The 19,777-nt window shown below is 40.8% G+C and overlaps 1 protein-coding gene across 3 annotated transcripts in view; it reads left to right on the top strand.

Moving 5' to 3' along the window:
- The window catches only part of bcas3 (BCAS3 microtubule associated cell migration factor), a 319,817-nt gene that overhangs the window by 39,919 nt on the left and 260,121 nt on the right, over nt 1–19,777 (top strand). For all 3 annotated transcript variants that reach the window (XM_085371717.1, XM_085371719.1, XM_085371718.1), the window contains exons 13-14: nt 2,478–2,571; nt 16,715–16,848. In XM_085371717.1, the coding sequence (XP_085227843.1) occupies nt 2,478–2,571; nt 16,715–16,848 (228 nt within the window). The remainder of the gene's footprint in view (nt 1–2,477; nt 2,572–16,714; nt 16,849–19,777) is intronic.

Below are 19,777 nucleotides of genomic sequence, written 5' to 3'. Positions count from 1 at the left end.
CTTTGTAGAGGAGATGCTTGGAGAGGCTGTTGCTGTTTATTTTATTGTAACAAGAAAGTTGTTGTTATTCACTTTAGCTGTCAGTGGTTTACAATTTTGTGGCGTAATGCAGCAAAAAGGCATTATTAGTGTTACAGATGGTCTTCAGGTTATTGTGCCCTGTTTAGAGAAGTAATACATTAATATTTTTGGGGATATTTTTTTAATCCCATTGTAGCTTTGATGCATTTGTTAAGGCAATTAAAATTAAGCTTAATTAATAAATTTAGTAAGTTAAAAAATTATACATTAAATATAAATATTAAGTAATAAAAATGCACAACAAACCAAATAACATAATTTTAAATTGCTAAAATAAATTTTTATTGTTCACTGATATTTCAAAGCATGAATTATGGTTGATGTAACACCGAGCACGACTCTACTCAACCTTTAAAGTTGTATACAATGATGTATTTGCAATAATAAATAAATAAATAGAAAAGTATATTGGTAAATGTTTGGTGCATGTAATTATTTTGCAGTGCAATTTGAAAACAACTTCCAACCAACAACAAAGGTCACCAGGAGTTATCACAATAAACAGTCTAATAAAAAGGAAAGGAAGCCGCTAAAAAATCAGAACGTGTCCCCCCAAAAATAGTGTCATTCCATAAATGACTAAGGTAAGTTTGCATCTATTATCCTGACTCTGGGTCTGACTAACTTAGGTGTGTGTTATAGTAAGAATGAAAATATGCTGCACTAACCTCGTTTACAGATTGACCAGTTGGCTTCCTCTTAATTGCAAAAGAAATGCTAAAAGCTTTTATCCCTGAATTTTCCTCAGCCTCTCCAAACTGTGATTAATCACACTGCAGGAGCGGTCACATTTTTAATGAGGTGTGTTTTCGTACGTAGTACAGTTTGTCAGTGATGTTATCACCACACACATTCTGCCTTCTCCTTTCCTCTGCGACTGTAACCGCCCTGTAACCAGCCCGTAGTCTTATAAGTTGGATCTAAGCCTTCAGAAGTGGGTCTGCACTCTGTCACCAGGCGACACACTGTAACCATACACTGGCCGTAAACACTGATGAGGCCAGGCAAGGAGGGAGGGGTGCACTCAGAGTGTAGGAGAAATGGAGGTTGAAGGGAGTAGTAGGGGTGGGGACAGTCGAGAGTGTATTAAGACGGAGGTTGGAGGTGTAAATTCTGGAGAGATGAGAGAAGTCACGAATATGATTGAGGTGAGCTCCTGTGTCGTTGTGGAGATCCAAGACATTCCCATCGCTTCCAGTTGGATGAGGTTGGAGCTACATTGTATCACTGCTCCTTATTTGGAACAGCAGCCTCAACACACACACACACACACACACACACACACACACACACACACACACACACACACACACACACTCCCCTGTGTAACAGGGGCTCGGTTCTCTGGAGGACACTCTTGTTTCAAAGGGCTCCAGCAGGATTCCCTAACAGAACAACATTGTCTGCTTGCACTGTAATAAAAGTGATCTGCTTCATGTCACCAGCCTCTTTCTGTTCATGCTGTTCTCCCGCCTTTTCCCCTTTTTCCCCCTGGATCCTTAAGATCTTGCTTGGAGTGTGAGACAAAATCCTTTTAGTTTTTAGAGGCTATCTTGTTTGGACTAGCTTAGATTTTAAATGTTTGGCCAGCTTTCCTGACATCCGTAGTGCAACACCGGGGCCACATTTAACTCTTTTAAACAAGAGTGTGTGTTCTCAAACACCGGTACTTCTGCACAAAGTGGCCTCATGTCTGGGCTTATGTCTAATCTCTCTGTGTGACTAAAGGAGTTTTCTGCCAGCTCCTGGTCTCAGCACAGCCTGTGTTAGATTTGTCCCAGTATTGACAGCAGACTTTGTATGGAGATTTAGGAGCAGCCTCTAGTTGTACAAAATAACTTACAATTTCATTTTTGTTGGCAAGTTGCACAAGGGGAAAGCCAGTTCTGCATTTGATGGCAGTTTGTGCCTGTTTACGGGAAGACCCTGTGTCATGGGGTATTGTCAAAGCCACATGTGAAAAGCCACATCATTGCCAAAGTAAATTTGTCCATATTCTTGTCTCTGTTGTTAGGCCATATCCTGTCCACACTGGTCTCAGTACAGCATCTTTGTAAAGCGCTAGCGCTAATGAAATACAGCTCAAATTATGATGATTCATATTTTCTTTGACCAGAAGAAGTGGGTTTTTCAACAAAGTGCTTACTTGTCTTATTTCAGGTAACATGCTTATTATATTCTGTCCACAAGAGGGCAATGGCACACTCGGAAAGGAGTTAAACTTCCAGCTGTTTCACAGCAGGGTGATGTCAAAATCACCCTGCTGTGACAATATCACACCAAACCAAAATGTGGAGAGAAATCCTTGAGCAGGGGAAAGTCCCTCTCTGGGTTTAATGTTCTCATTGTTAGAAAATGATTTGGATTTTGTTTGTGTGTGTGTTCATACGATCCAGGTCTTGGTGAGTGAGGACTCGGACGGTGAAGGAGTGGTGGCTCACTTCCCAGCTCACGACAAACCTATATCCTGCATGCAATTCAACCCCAGTGGTAATGCACACACGCACACGCTCGTTTTCATGTCTTCGTGAGGACATCTCATTGACATAATGCTTTCCGTAGCCGCTTACCCTAACCATCAAAAATGAATGCCTAACCCTGACCCTCAGCCTAAACCTAACCATAACCCAATTGTAACCCTGACACTAAAACCACATTTTGACCCTCAAATATGCCTTCAAACTCGTGAGGACGTCCCCGCAGGTATAGCAGCGTGCCAATTTTCTGTCCTCACAAAGATATGTAAACATGTGCACACACACACACACACACGTAACTGTTGAAGAAGAAGACTGAACACTCAGTGACCAGAACACTAAAAACAGCACGGCAGTTACACGTCCATTCAAGTGTACGGTAACATATTGTTTGTTTGGCTCACATGTGGCGGCTTCGTCTTGTTTCTTTGGTTGGGCTGGATGTAACCATCCAAGCCAAATTCCAAGTGTGTGTATTCCACTTAAACAAGTGTTTGGCCTGTGTTTCCCCAGCCTCAACAAAGGAAGCACATGTAGATCAGACATTGTATCCCATACGGTAAATGTGTTAGTTATCTCTTAATCTTAGAGAGAATGCAGTAAACGAGAAAAGAAAAATAAAATCAATATTTGCTGTGAGCAGCCTTTTCCTTCTAAAGGATTATCTGATTTACTTTAGCAAGATTGTTTAAAAATTTAATGTATTTGTAGGCTAGCTTTGCAATCTCCACCTCTGTTGTAGAGATGTGTTTCAAACACTTGTGAATGGCACTGCAAGAAGACCAAGCTGTGCATATTCCAAAACAAGATTTTTACACGAATCACTTTTATTTTGAAGTCTGATCCAAAGTAAACACAATAGTTAGGCTGCCTGGAAGAGGCATTTCAATAACTGCTTTAGCAATCTTCATCAGGGACTTTATGTTGTGCATTCTCTTCGGTGTTTGGCAGGTAGGTTGTTCCAAGCATTCACCCAGTTTTGTCTTTTTATGTAATCTGTTGCTTTTGTTTTTTTCTTTCTTTTGTTTTTAAAAGAAAATCCTTCATCATGGTGCAAAACGAATTCAGTGCAAATCAAATGCTGACTTAATTTGATGTGTTCTGTTTTATTTTTTTGCACCAGTGTTTGTGTTCAATATGTGTTTATTCTTTGTCATTTACGAGCAACACATGACAAATGTGACAAACGAGTCGTTGAGCAGCAAAAACACTTGCATTGGTTTAAACATTTTTTTACCATTGACTTCATTCCACATAGAAAAGGACACTAGATGCTTTGTACGTGTGAACAGGCTACGTCATCACTTTCTGTGTGTGATCTTTGCGTGTATGTTTCTGTTACTCCTGCTGTGTGTGTATGTGTGCAAGTTAATAAAGAAGCTGCTGAGAGATGACTCTAACCCTGTGACCTCTAAGCTCCAGGAATCCTTGACTTACTTAGACTTATGACTAAACTTAGCAGCTCCATCTCAGGAGGTTTAAGATCATATTTTAGACAAAGACAGGCCAGACATGGTTGTCTTAACCCCACATTCTCCTACCTGCTGTCAACAAAATCACATATATTACCCATCTATGCGGCTAAGCTACTAAATATGTGCTTATATTTTTTCCCATTAGGATACTTATCTTAAGGAGCTAAAAAGGTTGCTAAGAAGTAAAGCTTAGGATAAGTAGTTGCTCTTGATATCTTGCTCCTCCCCTAAAAAAAAACAACGAAAACCAACAAAAACCCCACAAACAAACATTGACTTTGACCACCGACACTACTAAAAGCTTGTTTTGTTCCCAAATCATTTATTGAAGGCCGACAGACCAACTTTATCTGGCTTTGATGTAATGTGATCACGATCAGGTGAAATATTTAAGTTGACCATTTGATAACACGTGCCAGGATTTGCCAGAATAATGATTTTTGAAGTCATGCAAACAGAAATGGCGCCAAGAGAAGCCAAAAAAACTGATCAATGGCCACGAGTACCATTGACAGAGAGTTGGGGAATGGCTGCAATCACAGCATTGTAAGATTGTGAAAGATGTACCCTTAGGCCCCCTCCTCGATTCAGAGATGGCCGTTCATCAATGGTCATGCCAATTTGCATATTACTGATCATGAAACTGGCCTCACAGCCCATTGCTAGTTTCAGTCATTAATCAGATGTACTGTTTGTAAGGTTGGGGTGAAGATGAACACTCATCCTCAGTTGGATGAGTGGTGAAATGTTTCTCCCACTGAAAACACTACGTTCAGGATGTCCTTAACCGGATAATTGAACATGCATCAGGACATTGTGTTTCTGTGTTTAGACTGTCACTCTTTTTTTATTTTGGTAATTGTTTGTCTTCTGCTTCTTGTTCCTAGTTTTACTTCACCTGTCTTGTTAGCCTTAGTTAGTCTCAGCTGTTGTTTGTTCCCCACCCGTGTCCTGCCTGTGTCTTTATTCATCCTTTGTTCCATTGTTTCCCTGTGTGTGTTTCCCTGTGTGTGTCCCTGTGTGTCCCTGTGTGTGTTTCCCTGTGTGTTTCCCCCCGTGTGTGTCCCTGTGTGTGTTTCCCTGTGTGTGTCCCTGTGTGTCCCTGTGTGTTTCCCCCTGTGTGTGTCCCTCTGTGTTTCCCTCTGTGTGTCCCTGTGTGTGTCCCTGTGTGTGTTTGCCTGTGTGTTTCCCCCCGTGTGTGTCCCTGTGTGTGTCCGTGTGTGTGTCCCTGTGTGTGTCCCTGTGTGTGTTTGCCTGTGTGTTTCCCCCCGTGTGTGTCCCTGCGTGTGTCCCTGTGTCTGTCCCTGCGTGTGTCCCTGTGTGTGTTTCCCTGTGTGTTTCCCCCCGTGTGTGTCCCTGTGTGTGTCCGTGTGTGTGTCCCTGTGTGTGTCCCTGTGTGTGTTTGCCTGTGTGTGTCCCTGTGTGTGTTTGCCTGTGTGTGTCCGTGTGTGTGTCCCTGTGTGTGTTTGCCTGTGTGTGTCCCTGTGTGTGTTTGCCTGTGTGTGTCCGTGTGTGTGTTTGCCTGTGTGTGTCCGTGTGTGTGTTTGCCTGTGTGTGTCCCTGTGTGTGTGTTTGCCTGTGTGTGTCCGTGTGTGTGTTTCCCTGTGTGTTTCCCCCCGTGTGTGTCCCTGTGTGTGTTTCCCTGTGTGTTTCCCCCCGTGTGTGTCCCTGTGTCTGTCCCTGTGTGTGTCCCTGTGTGTGTTTCCCTGTGTGTTTCCCCCCGTGTGTGTCCCTGTGTGTGTCCCTGTGTGTGTCCCTGTGTGTGTTTGCCTGTGTGTGTCCGTGTGTGTGTCCCTGTGTGTGTGTCCCTGTGTGTGTGTCCCTGTGTGTGTTTGCCTGTGTGTGTCCCTGTGTGTGTGTTTGCCTGTGTGTGTCCGTGTGTGTGTCCCTGTGTGTGTCCCTGTGTGTGTCCCTTGGACTTGTATCAGCTGATAAATGTCTCCCTCTGAAGTCTGCTGTTGGGTCCTTTGCTCTGTGTACTCCATTACATTTGAAAGCACTGGATGTAACTGGTAAAGGTTTTGTGGCAGTTTTTGGCCTTTTCTTCTTTGATTGGTCGCTGTGCTTTTTGTAGTTGGAATTAATTGTTAAAATATATTAAAACAAATCTTGATTATGATTCTTACAATTATGTAAAGTAGAATAACCATTTCTAAGCAGCCAAATGGGATCAAAATCCTCTAACGTGGTCCTTTGCAGAAATATGAATCGCTCGTTTTTGTTAAATGAAAACAGAACATCTTTATTCTAAAATTGATGCTGAAGGAAATTGGGACTAAAACACTATGGATATGTGAAATGAATCAACATTTCTGCACAAGAACAATGTTGTTAGCCAGCTGACTGTGTTTTTTATGTCGTAGTGTAAGAAAAGTGTCTTTGTTCATCATTTAAAGGAATAATGTCGTCTTTACTTCTAAGATCCAAACTAGGCCTCCACTGAATTCGGTGTATTCCAGTGCTGTTCATGTAGATTTTACAGTGGTTCTGGTGTACTGGTTGATGCTGCGTCAGCAAGCCAAAAGACTCTGCCGTGACCCTTTACACAGGGCACTGTCATCATCAAAATTCCAGACACATTTTTAATCTTTCTAACTCTTAAGTGAGCCCAATCTAAAGAGCTAATACAACTTTAAAATGCAAAGAAATGCAGTGAAAAAAACACAGATTTCAATCCTTTTAAAAAGAGACAAAAACTGCAGGCAGAGCATGTGATGAGATTAGGTTAAATCTGAACACAGGCATAGAAACTTCTCTTGCAGGACTGCTTTCATCATTGTTTTTCTTTTATTCATTTTCATTTCTAAGCTGCCTCTTTTTCAGTGTTCTATAATTAAAGGCCTCTTGTTTTGATCAGAGTCCAAATCCTGAGTGATTGGTTCATTGGTTTGCCTCTAAGTGAACTCGTTCCAAGTTAGTGGAAGTGGCTTTTACTGAACTACCTTTCTTGCCTTACTGAGGTTCGCTTCACAGTGTTCAACCTCAACATGGCAGAAACAAGAAAGAAACAATGATATGACTCCAGTAGAGCCTGGAAAACCAAGACGTTTTGGCTGGGAAGAGTTATGTAAGAAACCCCAGTGGCTTGTGTGTGTTGGAGGCTCTACAGAGGGTGGACCGTTCGCCGCCAGTTATTGGTGTGGCGGCTGGCGCTTCGGTGGATCTGTGGATCTATTCCTAGTGGTGTAATTAGAGGGACGCAGATGAAGTGCAGTGGCAAAGAGCTCTCTTTAACAGCTGCGATGTGTGTGTGCTTGTTTTCTTTCACATCTCGTCCTTTTCACTTATCCTTAATGATCCTTGACTTGATTATTGGGTATAACGCCAAGGTCGAAATAGACTCATATTTTGATGAAAGAGATACTGTCCAGCAACGAGGCTTTTTTTCCTTTTTCTTTTTTTTGGTGAGTATGACTGGCACTAGATGGAGTGATTGATTCAACAATCACGCGAGCTCCATCCGCTTTATTCTTTCCAGCCCATGCTCAGTTTGATAAAGTCCTTTACATCAGCGGTCCCCAACCCCCGAGCCTCGGACCGGCACCGGTCTGTGAGTCGTTTGGTACCGGGCCGCAAGAGTTGAGGCTCCGGTGTGAAATGTCTGGTTTTCAGGGTTTTTATCGGTTTTCAGCGTTATTTTGTTATTGTTTTTACCGTTAACTCGGTTTTCCTGGGTCTTTTCACGTGTGTTATGAATAAATCTTCTTTTTTCAGTACTGGTACTAGTTTTATTTTGTTGTATTTATCTGCGACACATTAAAGGCCGGTCCGTGAAAATATTGTCGGGCATAAACCGGTCCGTGGCGCAAAAAAGGTTGGAGACCGCTGCTTTACATGCAGTTGTGGAAGAAGACGTCCTGTAGTCCTGTATTTGCAGCCCAAGAGAATGTCACATTTTGTATTTTTCTAAACAGCTGATATTAGTCTTGAATAATATGTATGAAGCATGTATCAAGTATATGTAATAACATTGCACTGATATAATAATGTGAAAGGCATTCCCAACTCGGAAGGGTTTCACTTGGACCACGATCGAATAATTAATTAATTCTGAACTCTTAAGTACTCATTTGTCATTTTTCAACTAAAGAGATCCACGAAGTTTCTGCTTTTCAGATTTAAAGATCTGATATTTCCTTTCTTTTCAGTCTAAGTCCATTTAATATTCCTGGAGTTTTGACTGGTTGTACAATGCAAAACATTTTGTTGCTTTAGCTTTCTTAAGCTTTTTGCTCACTTCTAGATTTTACTCTGAGGTTACAGAAAACTTCAGTTAATTTCCCTGGGTCTTGCAAACTTAGTTTTCAGCTTTTTAGGTGTAATTTAACAGACTAATAACTTTTAAATAACGGCCATCCCTAACTCCATTTACCTCTGCAGTAACTTGTGGCTATAGCTTTTAAATAAATGTAGTGGATTGAAAAGTTCAGGTGTTAATGAAGCTACTCAAAGCATCACCCATGCAAGTATCTGCTATGCTTGAATAAATGTATTTACTTAGTAACCTTAATCATTGCAGGTTATTGTTACTTATATTATCAATCAAATTCACAGATTAATCAGAAATCTTGCCTGACCATGAGTCAAGTTTTGTACTGGATATATTTTCACCTTTGTCTTGTGAAGAATCCTTTTTCAGCCTCATGAAATCCACGGTAGATCAGGAAAACACCACTGTGCAGCCACCTAAAAGTTTTGAATACCCCTTCAAAGCCACGACTAATGGAAGCTGAATCAAAACTGAATCTCTCCCCTCATGGAGCTGTCCCATAAACCATATCCCTGGTTTAGCAACAGGCTGGTCTAATGAATAGCCTGGCTTGTTGTGCCTGACCATTGAGGCAGCTGTGCCATGAAGGCAGCTCGTGGTGTAATAACTCTATCTGTACATCTCACTAATGTGTGAAAGAAACCAGGCTGTTGCCAAAAAACCTTGGACCCACACGCACATGTTGAACATGAGGGGAATTCCCACACACAAGCAGCTTCACTCGGCCGCACATTTAGTATGGATTGAGTCATGTCTTCACACCAAGATAGCAATTAGCACTCGTAGGCGGCTCTGATCTGATTTACAGCTTCTGCACCACAGGCCTCTCAGTTTTGCCTTTTTGAGAGATTAAAAAAACAAACAAAAACTGAATTTTACTGAGACTACTGTAATATTTGGGTGTGTTTTTAGCTCAGGCTGACACCTCCATCGTTTGCTATTTGTCATTAGTATTTGACAGCAGACCAGAATGTGATTTAAAACCATGCATTGTGCAGGGAGCACTGTGAGGAGATGTGTCGTCCTAGTTTTCAACTAATCTCTAGCTATGGTGTTTCTATTGTTTCAGATGAAAACACAAGGTTTAACAAAGATGTGATTTTAAGCTGGTCATGTATGTGTTTATCAAACACATTTAGCTTCTACAGTAAACAGCTATTTTGGTACAATGAGAGGCATTCATTTACTGCCTACTTGTGTATCAAGGTGGTGGTTTTAAGAGCCTAATAGCATTGGTTCTAGCATCTAAATTCTGACTTCACCATGTAAGTTTCCAACCTACAAAAAACACGGTCTGCATTACACCGTGTTTTCTAAAGTAGTTTATTTTTTTATTTTTTACAAAAAAAATCATAAAATAATGAAATATTTGCCATCTCAGTGGATAAGCCCCACGCTCTTGCAGGTGAAAAGTGGTTATTAAAGTGCATGGTCAGAGCTACAGAGTGGAACTGGATGAGCTAGACGGTGACTCAGGGTCTCTGGAAAACTTGGCTGAGAAAAAAATTCCCCAGAACAAACAGCAAAGCCGTGTGGAGTCATTTATAGCCCACATGGTGCGGTAACGTGCAGGTCATTTCGAACTTCTTTATGGTATGTGTGTAGGTGGGAGACTGAGTGGGGAAGAGGACAGTGGGGAAGTTTCTTGTTTCTATGAATTGTGGAACGGTTTGTTTGTTTGGCAGCGTATATATGGAAAGCAGTGGTTACGACTTGGTGTTCCCAAATGTTCCCTTAATTTTTTTCAGCAGAGATAATTTGATTCAGTCAGACAAAAAAAGAGAATTCTGGAAAAGGAGTAGTAGCTCAAGCCGATGTGCACCCAGCACCCGGCACTCACGTGTTAAGGGAATCAGACTCGGCTCCACAAAAATGGAGAAGAAAATGTTACATGAACTCGTGGCTACATGAAGATGTGTGTTATTTATTAATGTTTTAAAGTAATGTAATTAATATATTTGTTGTCAAATACTGTAATTAATAAGCACTTAAAATGCCCTTATAGCAGAAAACCACTATATAAATAATTAACATTTATTCAAATGTTAACGATTTTCCTGTAATTTATTACAGGTACACAAGTGTGTTTTAAGCTTTTTATAAATACTTGTGTAGTACTTATACAACACATATGTTTATTATGTTTTGCATTTGCAAATTTTTTGTATCTGCAGATAAATAAAAGCATAATTACAGCATCAAAGCCTGTTTGTAAAGGCAGAACAGTTTACATTACTTTATGTAACTTCATGTATGTGATTATTTGCCTGATGAACCATGTTTCCTCTTGTTACAAAGTAACTTTGCATTGCTTTTTCCATCATTCAAAATAATTTGTTAGTCATTTTTGTGTTTTTATTTATTTAAATTAAAAAACCCTACATTCAAATTAAATATAGTTATGAAACCTGAAACAGAATGGATGGCCTCAATAATCCTTTTTTGTGACACACAGCTTCAGTGGACCAGCTGAGATCTAGGAAGTCTTAAATCTTACCTATGAATGGCAGCTGTGACAGTCTGAAGGGATTTCATTGGTTAACAGAACTGAAAAAATGCTCAAGCTAGCCCATAAGGAGTTTACCTCGCTCTTGGCCTAAGGGATTAAGCTCTGATGACAGTCCCAAAGTCTTTCAGTAGATTTTAAATCCATAGATTTTAGATGTGAGCAGAATGTTCTCGGGATTTTAAAATATGACATGACAAAAAAACCTGCTTTTAACTCCTGTCAAAACCTTCTTTGAGCTGCTGTGAGAACATGTTTGTCCCATGTTGAGAAACCACAAAAGCAAAACAAAAAGACCTGGGCTTCATTGGGAATTTAGATTAGTGGCAGATTGTTGCAGGTGAAACAAGAACAGAGGCTTCCTTCATGTTTTCGCCTTTTTATACAGCCAATAATGTGCTCGTTGGACAGCCTTCTGGCAAATGACAAATACAAACTTCTCCTCTTTAAAACAATTTCAGCAGGAAGTTTGCAAATATGTAAATGCCCTATAACACAAACTTAAGTAGTGTATTTTTCCACTTAAGGTGATGAAAGAACAACCCTGAAGCTCTGCTTTGAGAACAGTCACGCTTTGTGAACTTGACCTCTATGGTGCCTGCCTCTTATGTGTCGGCACGACTTTAAAGCCAGGTGACTTTTGCCCTGTTAAAAGAGCCAGCGTTCCAGCATAGTAATGTCAAACTGCTAGCTGTTTCTCCGCTAGGTTAGACAGACACACACACACACACACACACACACACACACACACACACACACACACACACACACACACACACACACACACACACACACACATATATACACCTTTTTTCATATCTATTAATATCTAAGTGCTCACAGGTGGTCTGCCTATGGAGCGTGTAGAAAAACACAATTTTTGGTTTCAGCCCACTGTACATCAAATGAACCGTAAGCACTCCTCCTTCTCCTGCCTCTCTTGTTTTCTCCATTTTTCTTCCATTCTGTCCGCCTTCAAGTGGCCTTCTTTTCATCTTCAGAACGATGCATTTCGGGGACCCAGAGAATTTTGGTACACCTGAACAGCATGCCTTTAAAAAAGGTGTTGTGGCTATCAGGTGCTCGCTCTGCTGAGGCACTGAACAATCTTTATTTGTACCAGTATTTGTATTAAATTCTAATGACATTATCATAAAAGGAATTTCATTCTCAAATGAATTCAAAGACGTTAACTTTTGCTCAGAAATTTCAGTGCTGAGTAAAAACTGCTGGATTCAAACACTGGATGAATTTAGAGGTTAAAGGTCAAGGTTGCAGCGATCTAACCAAATAAAACATTTTTGTCATTACCTCGACAACACATAAACATCATCTAGTGTTGTTTAGTTTAAATTTTGTTCATATGCTACTCAAAGTTTTTTAATGCACATGCAAATATAAACATACACCATCCGTACTAAAACATAAGCAATACGTAGCTATAACTTTTAAGAGAAATGAGTAATTAGTCAGACTGCACCCGCTCTGCTTTGTTGGGGGCGGCTGACTTTGGCTTTTTAGCATCTGTCTAACCCTAATGCTTACTCTGCTGCCCAACAGATATAAAACTGCTCGTATATTAGTCTGCTGCTGCGGTGTTGAGAAGATTAGTAGGGCACACTCTTCCCCCTCCAATTTGCACTGCAATCAGTAGCACAATTTTCTCTAGTTATAAAGAGTAGACATAACCATTAACGTTCCTTTGATTACAACCATGTTAATATTCTCGCGTTTGAAGACTAAACTCCTGGCACCGCTCTGAAAAGTCCTCAAATTTCCTGGCAGAGTATGACAAATTATATTTAGAGTATTACAATTTGTATAGGATATATTATTAGGCTTTATATGATAAAATGCAGGGAGATTGTTGGGCAGTATAATTGCAGATGTTTGATAGAAAGCAGTTAGGCAAAGAAAATGAGTGAATAAGGCCAACTGCTATATTTACCATTTAAAATCACCTGCCTAAAATAACACTGCTCTTTCATGCTGTTTTGACATGTCGGAGCATGGATGTAGGACCGTTTTGGAGGCCAGATGTGCACCTTGGTTGCACAGGTGAATTGTCCTGCTGTGGGAGCCAAGTGCTGCTGGAAAATGCTGTTGTCACAGGGGTGTGTCCAGGTGTCCTTAACAGTACAAGTAGCATTTAAATGAATGTTAGGACCCAAGATTTCCTGTAATGAGAGGATCAGCGTTGTCCTCTTCACTTTTTATTGCTTTTAATATTGTGGCTGTGCGCTGTATATGTCCAGTATATGTACAAATCCATTCAGACAGACATAACGTCCTGTCCTTCCCTGCCCTGAAGACAAAACCTCCTCTTTATGATGGATAGTCTTTCAAAGTAAATGGGCTCATTTGCTCTGAAGTTTATGCATCCTGGTAACAGCGAGGCTATCCGAATCCCCCAAGTACTCCATCTTGTAAGCTTTATCCCCTCCACATGGTTATAATTTGAGAATTTCCCGATTTTCAAAGCTTTTTTTTTTTTCAGCGTAGTGTTGTTAATTAAAAAGTGGACTAGTTTTGTTGTGGCGTTCCACTTTGCCAAGTAGGGAAATCACCCTCTTCTTTCCATTTATTTCTTTGCCTTTCTCGCTCTCTCTCTCTTTCAGCCGTTCGCCCTCCCGTCCCGTCCGCCTTTGTCAAGAATAAAGCTAGCCCCACCACTTTGTAAATGAAACATCCTCCCAACATTAATGGGATTGAGCAGATGTTTTCTGTTTGGATGGTCAGAGATGGGACACTAAAGCCTGCAGCAAAACAAAACAAAAAGATTTTAAGAGGAAAAAACCCCAGAAAGCAAAAGCAGATATTTATGGAAATGATTATATCACTTCCCTCATATCCCATATGAACGCATGTCTCGCACACATGGCAAATTAGAAGTCACCCCTTCCAGTTTAGCGCACGTCTTAGAGCATGTGCCAGCGATCTTGGTACTAAAACATCGTAAATAACACTGTAACCCCTGGGACAAGGTGTTATAAATAGGACGTGTCAAACCCCGCTGTAGCCAGCCGCTGTTTAAAACCTTCTCTTTTCACCCACCGGGCCGCTCAGCTGCTTTTTAATTTGGCCCTCCCGTGGGCTAACCGACTGACGCCTCTCGGCAAGGGCCTCTGTATTTCAACAAGGCCACAAAAGCCCCAGTCCTCGGGCACTCGCACTCGCAAAGCTCTCCAGCCTTCCTGAGCTGTTACTTTTTTGGAGCCCAGACTCTACCATCAGCAGAAGAGAAACACCGGCCCTGGCCAGAAGGCAGTGGCCAAGTCTCATCTGTCAGAAAGCTAGGGGCCAGACTCTCCAGCCACTGGGTGGGCAGGGCCCGACCAAAACAGAGAGAGGAGCAAAAGTGAACGAGAGCGGAGAACAGGGGAGAGAGGGTTTGAGAGCGAGAGGAAGCTCCCAGATAAACAGACCGCAGCGCCTCAACTCCTAATCGCCCTGCGCTTCCGTTTCCAGACTCTATAATTAGAAGGGCCCCGGCCCTTCTTTCTCTTTATTCCCAGTTGACGCAAATGCTTCTTGTGGCTTGGCACCTCGTTTGGGGCGTGGGTTTTCAAGAGTTTACAGGCCCTGGGCCTTAGCTTTTTGGCTTTCTGGTCGCTCTGATACAGCATGACTAGCTAACCACTGTCTTAATGCACACTTCACTTGGCTTTAGTTAGAGTTTCTTTCTTCCACCTCTGATAATCTGCACGAACCTATCATTTATCCAGATTTTCATCATCTGTGAGCAGTGCTTTTTCTTTACTAATTTTCAAATCTTGGCCAAGGGAAACTTCGACTCTGAATGTGCAAAAATGGCTTCTTTTTTTTCCAGAAAGGGAGTGTTTTCCATCTCCCTCGCACGTGTTGTTGGATCCTTTTAATCTCATGCCATTCCAACATCCTCTTTTCACATTTGACATGCCACCCAATAAAGCCCGGCCACTAATTAAAACCTACTGCAGCCTCCACATAAAAGATTCCAAGTGGAAAAACTGAGAGGAAAATACTAATTACTTTAATATTATTTATGTCTGGAAGTCATCAGAAGGACAGGGCCTTGGACATTTTTTACACTCTGCATCAATGAGTTGTATTATGAGTTGCTGCTCGATCTCCATGTTTGTAGCATGTCAGAAGGTTTCTGGGGATGGGTTTTGGATTGTATTTGAAAAGCAGTGTAGACGAGCCAGTTTAGATCTGGGTTTGTTCTGGTGTGGTTTGTTGGGCATGTTGTTTATGGTTTGGACCTATACTTTCTGGAGTTTGACGAGCTTCAAATAAAACAGGACCAAATGAATGGGCCTGTCAGTGTTGGTTACACTTGTGCTGCGCTGTGGTTCAGCGTTTTGGTGATTCTGAATGCGCATAGACACGCCCATAAATGTGCACTGATGCTCGAATACATAGATTGCCTCTTTTATGGACGCTCGTTTCGTCTGTCCTTGAACAATCACAGGACTCGAGCCGTGCTTTTACCAGACCGAGCTATCATGTAAGGCAAAGTTGCATTTTATGACTGTCACAAATGATAGCTGGCTATGTTTAATGGGCTGGTTTGTTTGTTTTAAGTGCATAGTAATTCTTTCATGCTGTCTAACATGTGTCATGCACAGTTTGTATGGTTGTATGCTGCTGGAATAAAATGCAGTTGAAATATTTTGGTTGGTCAGTAGAGGTGGGAATCACCATACATCCCACGATACGATATTATCACAATACTTAACGCACGATACAATATTATTGCAATTTTTTAAAATATTTTGCGATATTCAGATTCTGTACATAAAGGTAAACTTTATCAATATTCATTTTATCTAATATCAAAGTCTCACACTCAGTCTTTCTCTCATTTCAGTCAGTTTTATTGTTGACAAACTGAACGGTTTGTATTACAGTCTAGTCCAACTTAACTGAATGCAACCATCTGGTACAATTATAGCTATTCTGAACTATGCAATTTATGAAAACTATGCAGCCCATTCAGCAACTGAAGAATTTGAAAGTAAATTAAAACAAAATATAATTTTACATTAAATAAAAAAGTTTTAAACTTAATTAAAATAAAACATGTCTTAAATTAAAATAAGTAAACTGTCATGTTTATTGCTGCCAAAAACAAGTTAAACACATTTGGACAGTGAAGGAATGTCAGGATTCTTGCTCAGAAAAAGGATCAACATGCTCTGAAGTCAGAGCACAAAAACCTTTTTTGTAACAAAATATCGATTTCTGCTGTCCCTGTATCGATACATTATTAGCAAACAAAATATCACGATACTACACAGTATCGATTTTTTCCCCCACCCCTATTGGTCAGTGTACCATTAGGAAGTAAGACACACTGCACAAATTGGAGTATCATTTTGAATCATCTTGATTAAAATGATTAAAATAAACAAACAAAAACCAAGATGTAACATGTGCTTCAGGTGATAGGTCTAAAGGTCTCTGGTGGAGTGATGGGACATCATACTGCCTCATTTGATCGTTTGATGATTGCGGTAAAAACACATCTTCTAAGGCCAGATGATATGCATATGGTTAACATAGATGTTTTCCTCTTCAGACCACATTATGTTGTATGGATGGGAACCTTATCATTATGGAGTATACAGCACTATTGACCTCCAAAGCTTAATTTGTTCGATTAGTGTCATCACTGTATGGTTTGGCCCAGTTGAAAAGGTAGGCGCTGCTACATGACACAAATGTAGCGCGAAGTGCATTTTAAACCGTGCGTATTACAATATTTGAGCATTAGCCAAAAAACAAACAAACAAAAGGCATGCATTCAAGCAGCTGCACGATAAAATAAGAACCATTTATACAGCACACATTAAGAATCAGCTTACAGTGAAGCCGGCTAACGGACTGATTCCTGATGTCAGTGACTATGTGTTCTTTGTAGGAATGCTGCTGGTAACTGCCGACACCCTGGGACATGACTTTCACGTCTTCCAGATCCTCACCCACCCGTGGGCATCTTCGCAGAGTGCCGTTCACCATCTCTATACGCTGCATCGTGGGGAGACCGAAGCCAAGGTCTGAAACAAACTCAAACCTACACGCACACTGCAACCATCCACTGGGAGTAATAGTACAGATATTTAATGAGTGTTTAGATTGCATTGATTCACATACACATACATTCTAGTCAAATGTAGTAAATTGTGCACTTGTATGTAAGTATAATTATTACTTCTTTCTTCCTGTCAAATCACTGCAATATGATTAAGATAGTGAAACCAAAAAAAGGGTAAGAACAAAGGTACGGTATTACAAACAAAACACAATTTATTACTGCTCGTCCCTCCATAGAACAAAAGTATGTGTAATAGTGACCATGAAATTTAAAAACATTAGCGTGATACATAAGGTCAACAATAGAAAGTAATGCATTTATTTATCCACCAACCTCATTTTTACTACCTTGCTGAGCTGTGCTGCGTAGATGGCTGGACCTTCCTCTCCCTGACTGTCTCCTTTGGCTGCTCCAGGGATATTTTACCAGCTCAAAACCATAACCTTTCCAGGCTGTCCCGGTTCAGCCCAGGGGTTTTCTCCTCATATTTTTTAGCGCAAAACCTAGGTGGCGAAGAATAATCTTACTGAGATACCTGGACCACCGGAACTGAGAGCTACTCTCCCTCTCTCCAAAGATGAAACAACCACTATCTCATGACCATATTGTGGGTAGGAATGTAGATCAACTGTTAAACTCACAGCTTTTATCATTTATTTAATGACTTAGTTATCCTCTGTTGTTTCTTCATTTCCTTTCAGTAGTAGACAGGAGATGACCCTTCCCTTAGCTGTCCAGTTTGAGTGAGATCCAGGTTTGGACCAGTCCCCCTCCAAACCACATTCCCATTTAAACAGATACATTTATGAGAAAAATACATGATTGGTAAAGAAAAACATTCATCCAGTTTATAGAAAATAACATGCTCCACCCCCTCGATGAACTGCAACATTTAAACAGCATTAAAACATTACCTGTGTTGTTATTCTATACAATTTAGCATAATTGTGTTTTTATAGTACGAAATCACAACAACAGTTACCTGAAGTTGCTTTATATTGTAAGGAAAGACCCTACAGTAATACAGAGAAACCCCAGCATTAAGACAACCAATGAGAATGTGTTTGTGAAAAGTGGGAAGGAAAAACTCCCTTTTAACAGGAGGAAACATCCTCCAGAACCAGGCTCAGGGAGGGGCGGCTATCTGTGTGACCAGTTGGTGATGAAGGGAGACAGAACAAAAGACTTACAGAGGAAGAGAGCCAGAGATGAATTTTAACTAATGATTAAATGCAAAGCTGTGTACAGATACATAGTGAGTGAAGAAACACTTGCGTGTTACCTGATTTAAACCTAACCATTACTTTATCAAAAAAGAAAGTTTTAATTAAAGAGGATGTCTCTGCTAAAATCTTGAGTTGACACATTATTACATGTGGTCATTTAATAATACTTTAGGGAGAGAAAAGAGTATATCGAGCAGTATATTAGCTGTGGGCAGCTAATTTTCACCACCTACACTTTGACACTTTCACTAAATGTATGGTCTATAATAATGAAGTGAAGGGATATGGTAATTAATTTAATAAAACAATGAAAAGAAAAAAGATTGTAGTTCTCAAGATTATTTTTAGTTTGACTTTTTCTCATTAATTACAGTAGAAAGGAGAAGTGCTTGCTCAACAAAAGTACTTCAGGCCTTGTTAAGTTCAGGATTATTGACTGGGAACACACACCATCACATGCACACACACTCCTACAGCCTGCCTGCAGTTAATGTATGACCAAACGTCAGGTCTGCTGACTGGCTGCACACTGAGGGTGCTTTGATCCAAGCCCTTGTAAACACTGAATGCCGGCCCCTGCCTGTGTTTGGGACAGGGGTTATCACCACAATAACACACAGACACACACACCACACACACACACACAGAACTCAGAAACATACTGGGAGTCATAAAGTCTTGAGTTAGGTAGGTGGAGGTGGACGCCTTATCTGTCTCCAGCGACCAAACATGCGGCTGGCTGTCAGTGACCCGAGGCCAGGTAAACAGACCTGCGAGCTGATAACAGCTGTAAGGGGCTGAAGGCGGAGCAGAAGGTGGATGAGCTCAGAGCCACGAGGCTCTTCTACTAAACTTAACAGTCTGTAGCATCAATTGATGTCCAGTCATCTGAATGAATGAAAAATTAACTGGCACATTTATTTGTGCTTCAGTAATGAGGCTGCTCTGTGAGAACACAATTTCTTCAGCCTTTATTTTTAGCAGTGGTTCCCAAACTTTTTTGCTGGGCCCCCCTTTGTTTTACAAGAAAAATGTTCGCGCCCCCCCCCCGTGTGTCGCTAGCAATCACGTAGCACAACATTATATACCAGGTAGTCCAACTTCAGTAACCCTGCAAACGCCACTGCTGTTTAGTTTCTGTCTTCATTTATGTTGGAAGTGGTAGCAGAGCTGTACGTTTGAATTAGTTTCAAAAATCTCTCAGTCAGAACATGGTATGTCAAGTTTAGGTGGAAACTAGCGAGCTAACTTCCTGTTAACTTCTAACTCCGTTAAATTTAATAAATTCTGTTTTCATGGATGCCTGGATGTTAAACTTAATTGGTACACCTGGTACAGCAGCAACGCTGATGATTTTATTAAAGATGAAATCATTTAGACCGTTTTTAACTCTTAGTGTTCGTTTGACTTTGGGACCTGAAGATGACGGAGTTTAGGACCCAGATTTCTCCGAAGCTCCTCGCTACGGCAGCCGTAATGCTCTGACAATCCATCAAGCAGTGCAGCTTACCAAAGTTGTACTAAAACGTTTTTAACAGATTTTTGCACGCCCAAATCGATTCAAGGTCAGTAAGCACAACCGGAATTCATACATAAGGCACACTCTCGATTTTTGAGAAAATAAAGGATTTTAAGTCCTTATAGTGTGGAAAATACGTTGTAC

This window comes from Diplotaxodon limnothrissa, linkage group LG14 (genome assembly GCF_057381915.1).
Source record: "Diplotaxodon limnothrissa isolate DT_005_m linkage group LG14, D_limnothrissa_male_GT1.1, whole genome shotgun sequence".
NCBI classification, from domain to species: domain Eukaryota; kingdom Metazoa; phylum Chordata; class Actinopteri; order Cichliformes; family Cichlidae; genus Diplotaxodon; species Diplotaxodon limnothrissa.
Note: the sequence above shows the minus strand (reverse complement) of the source record. Positions and strands in the feature narration are given on the sequence as shown.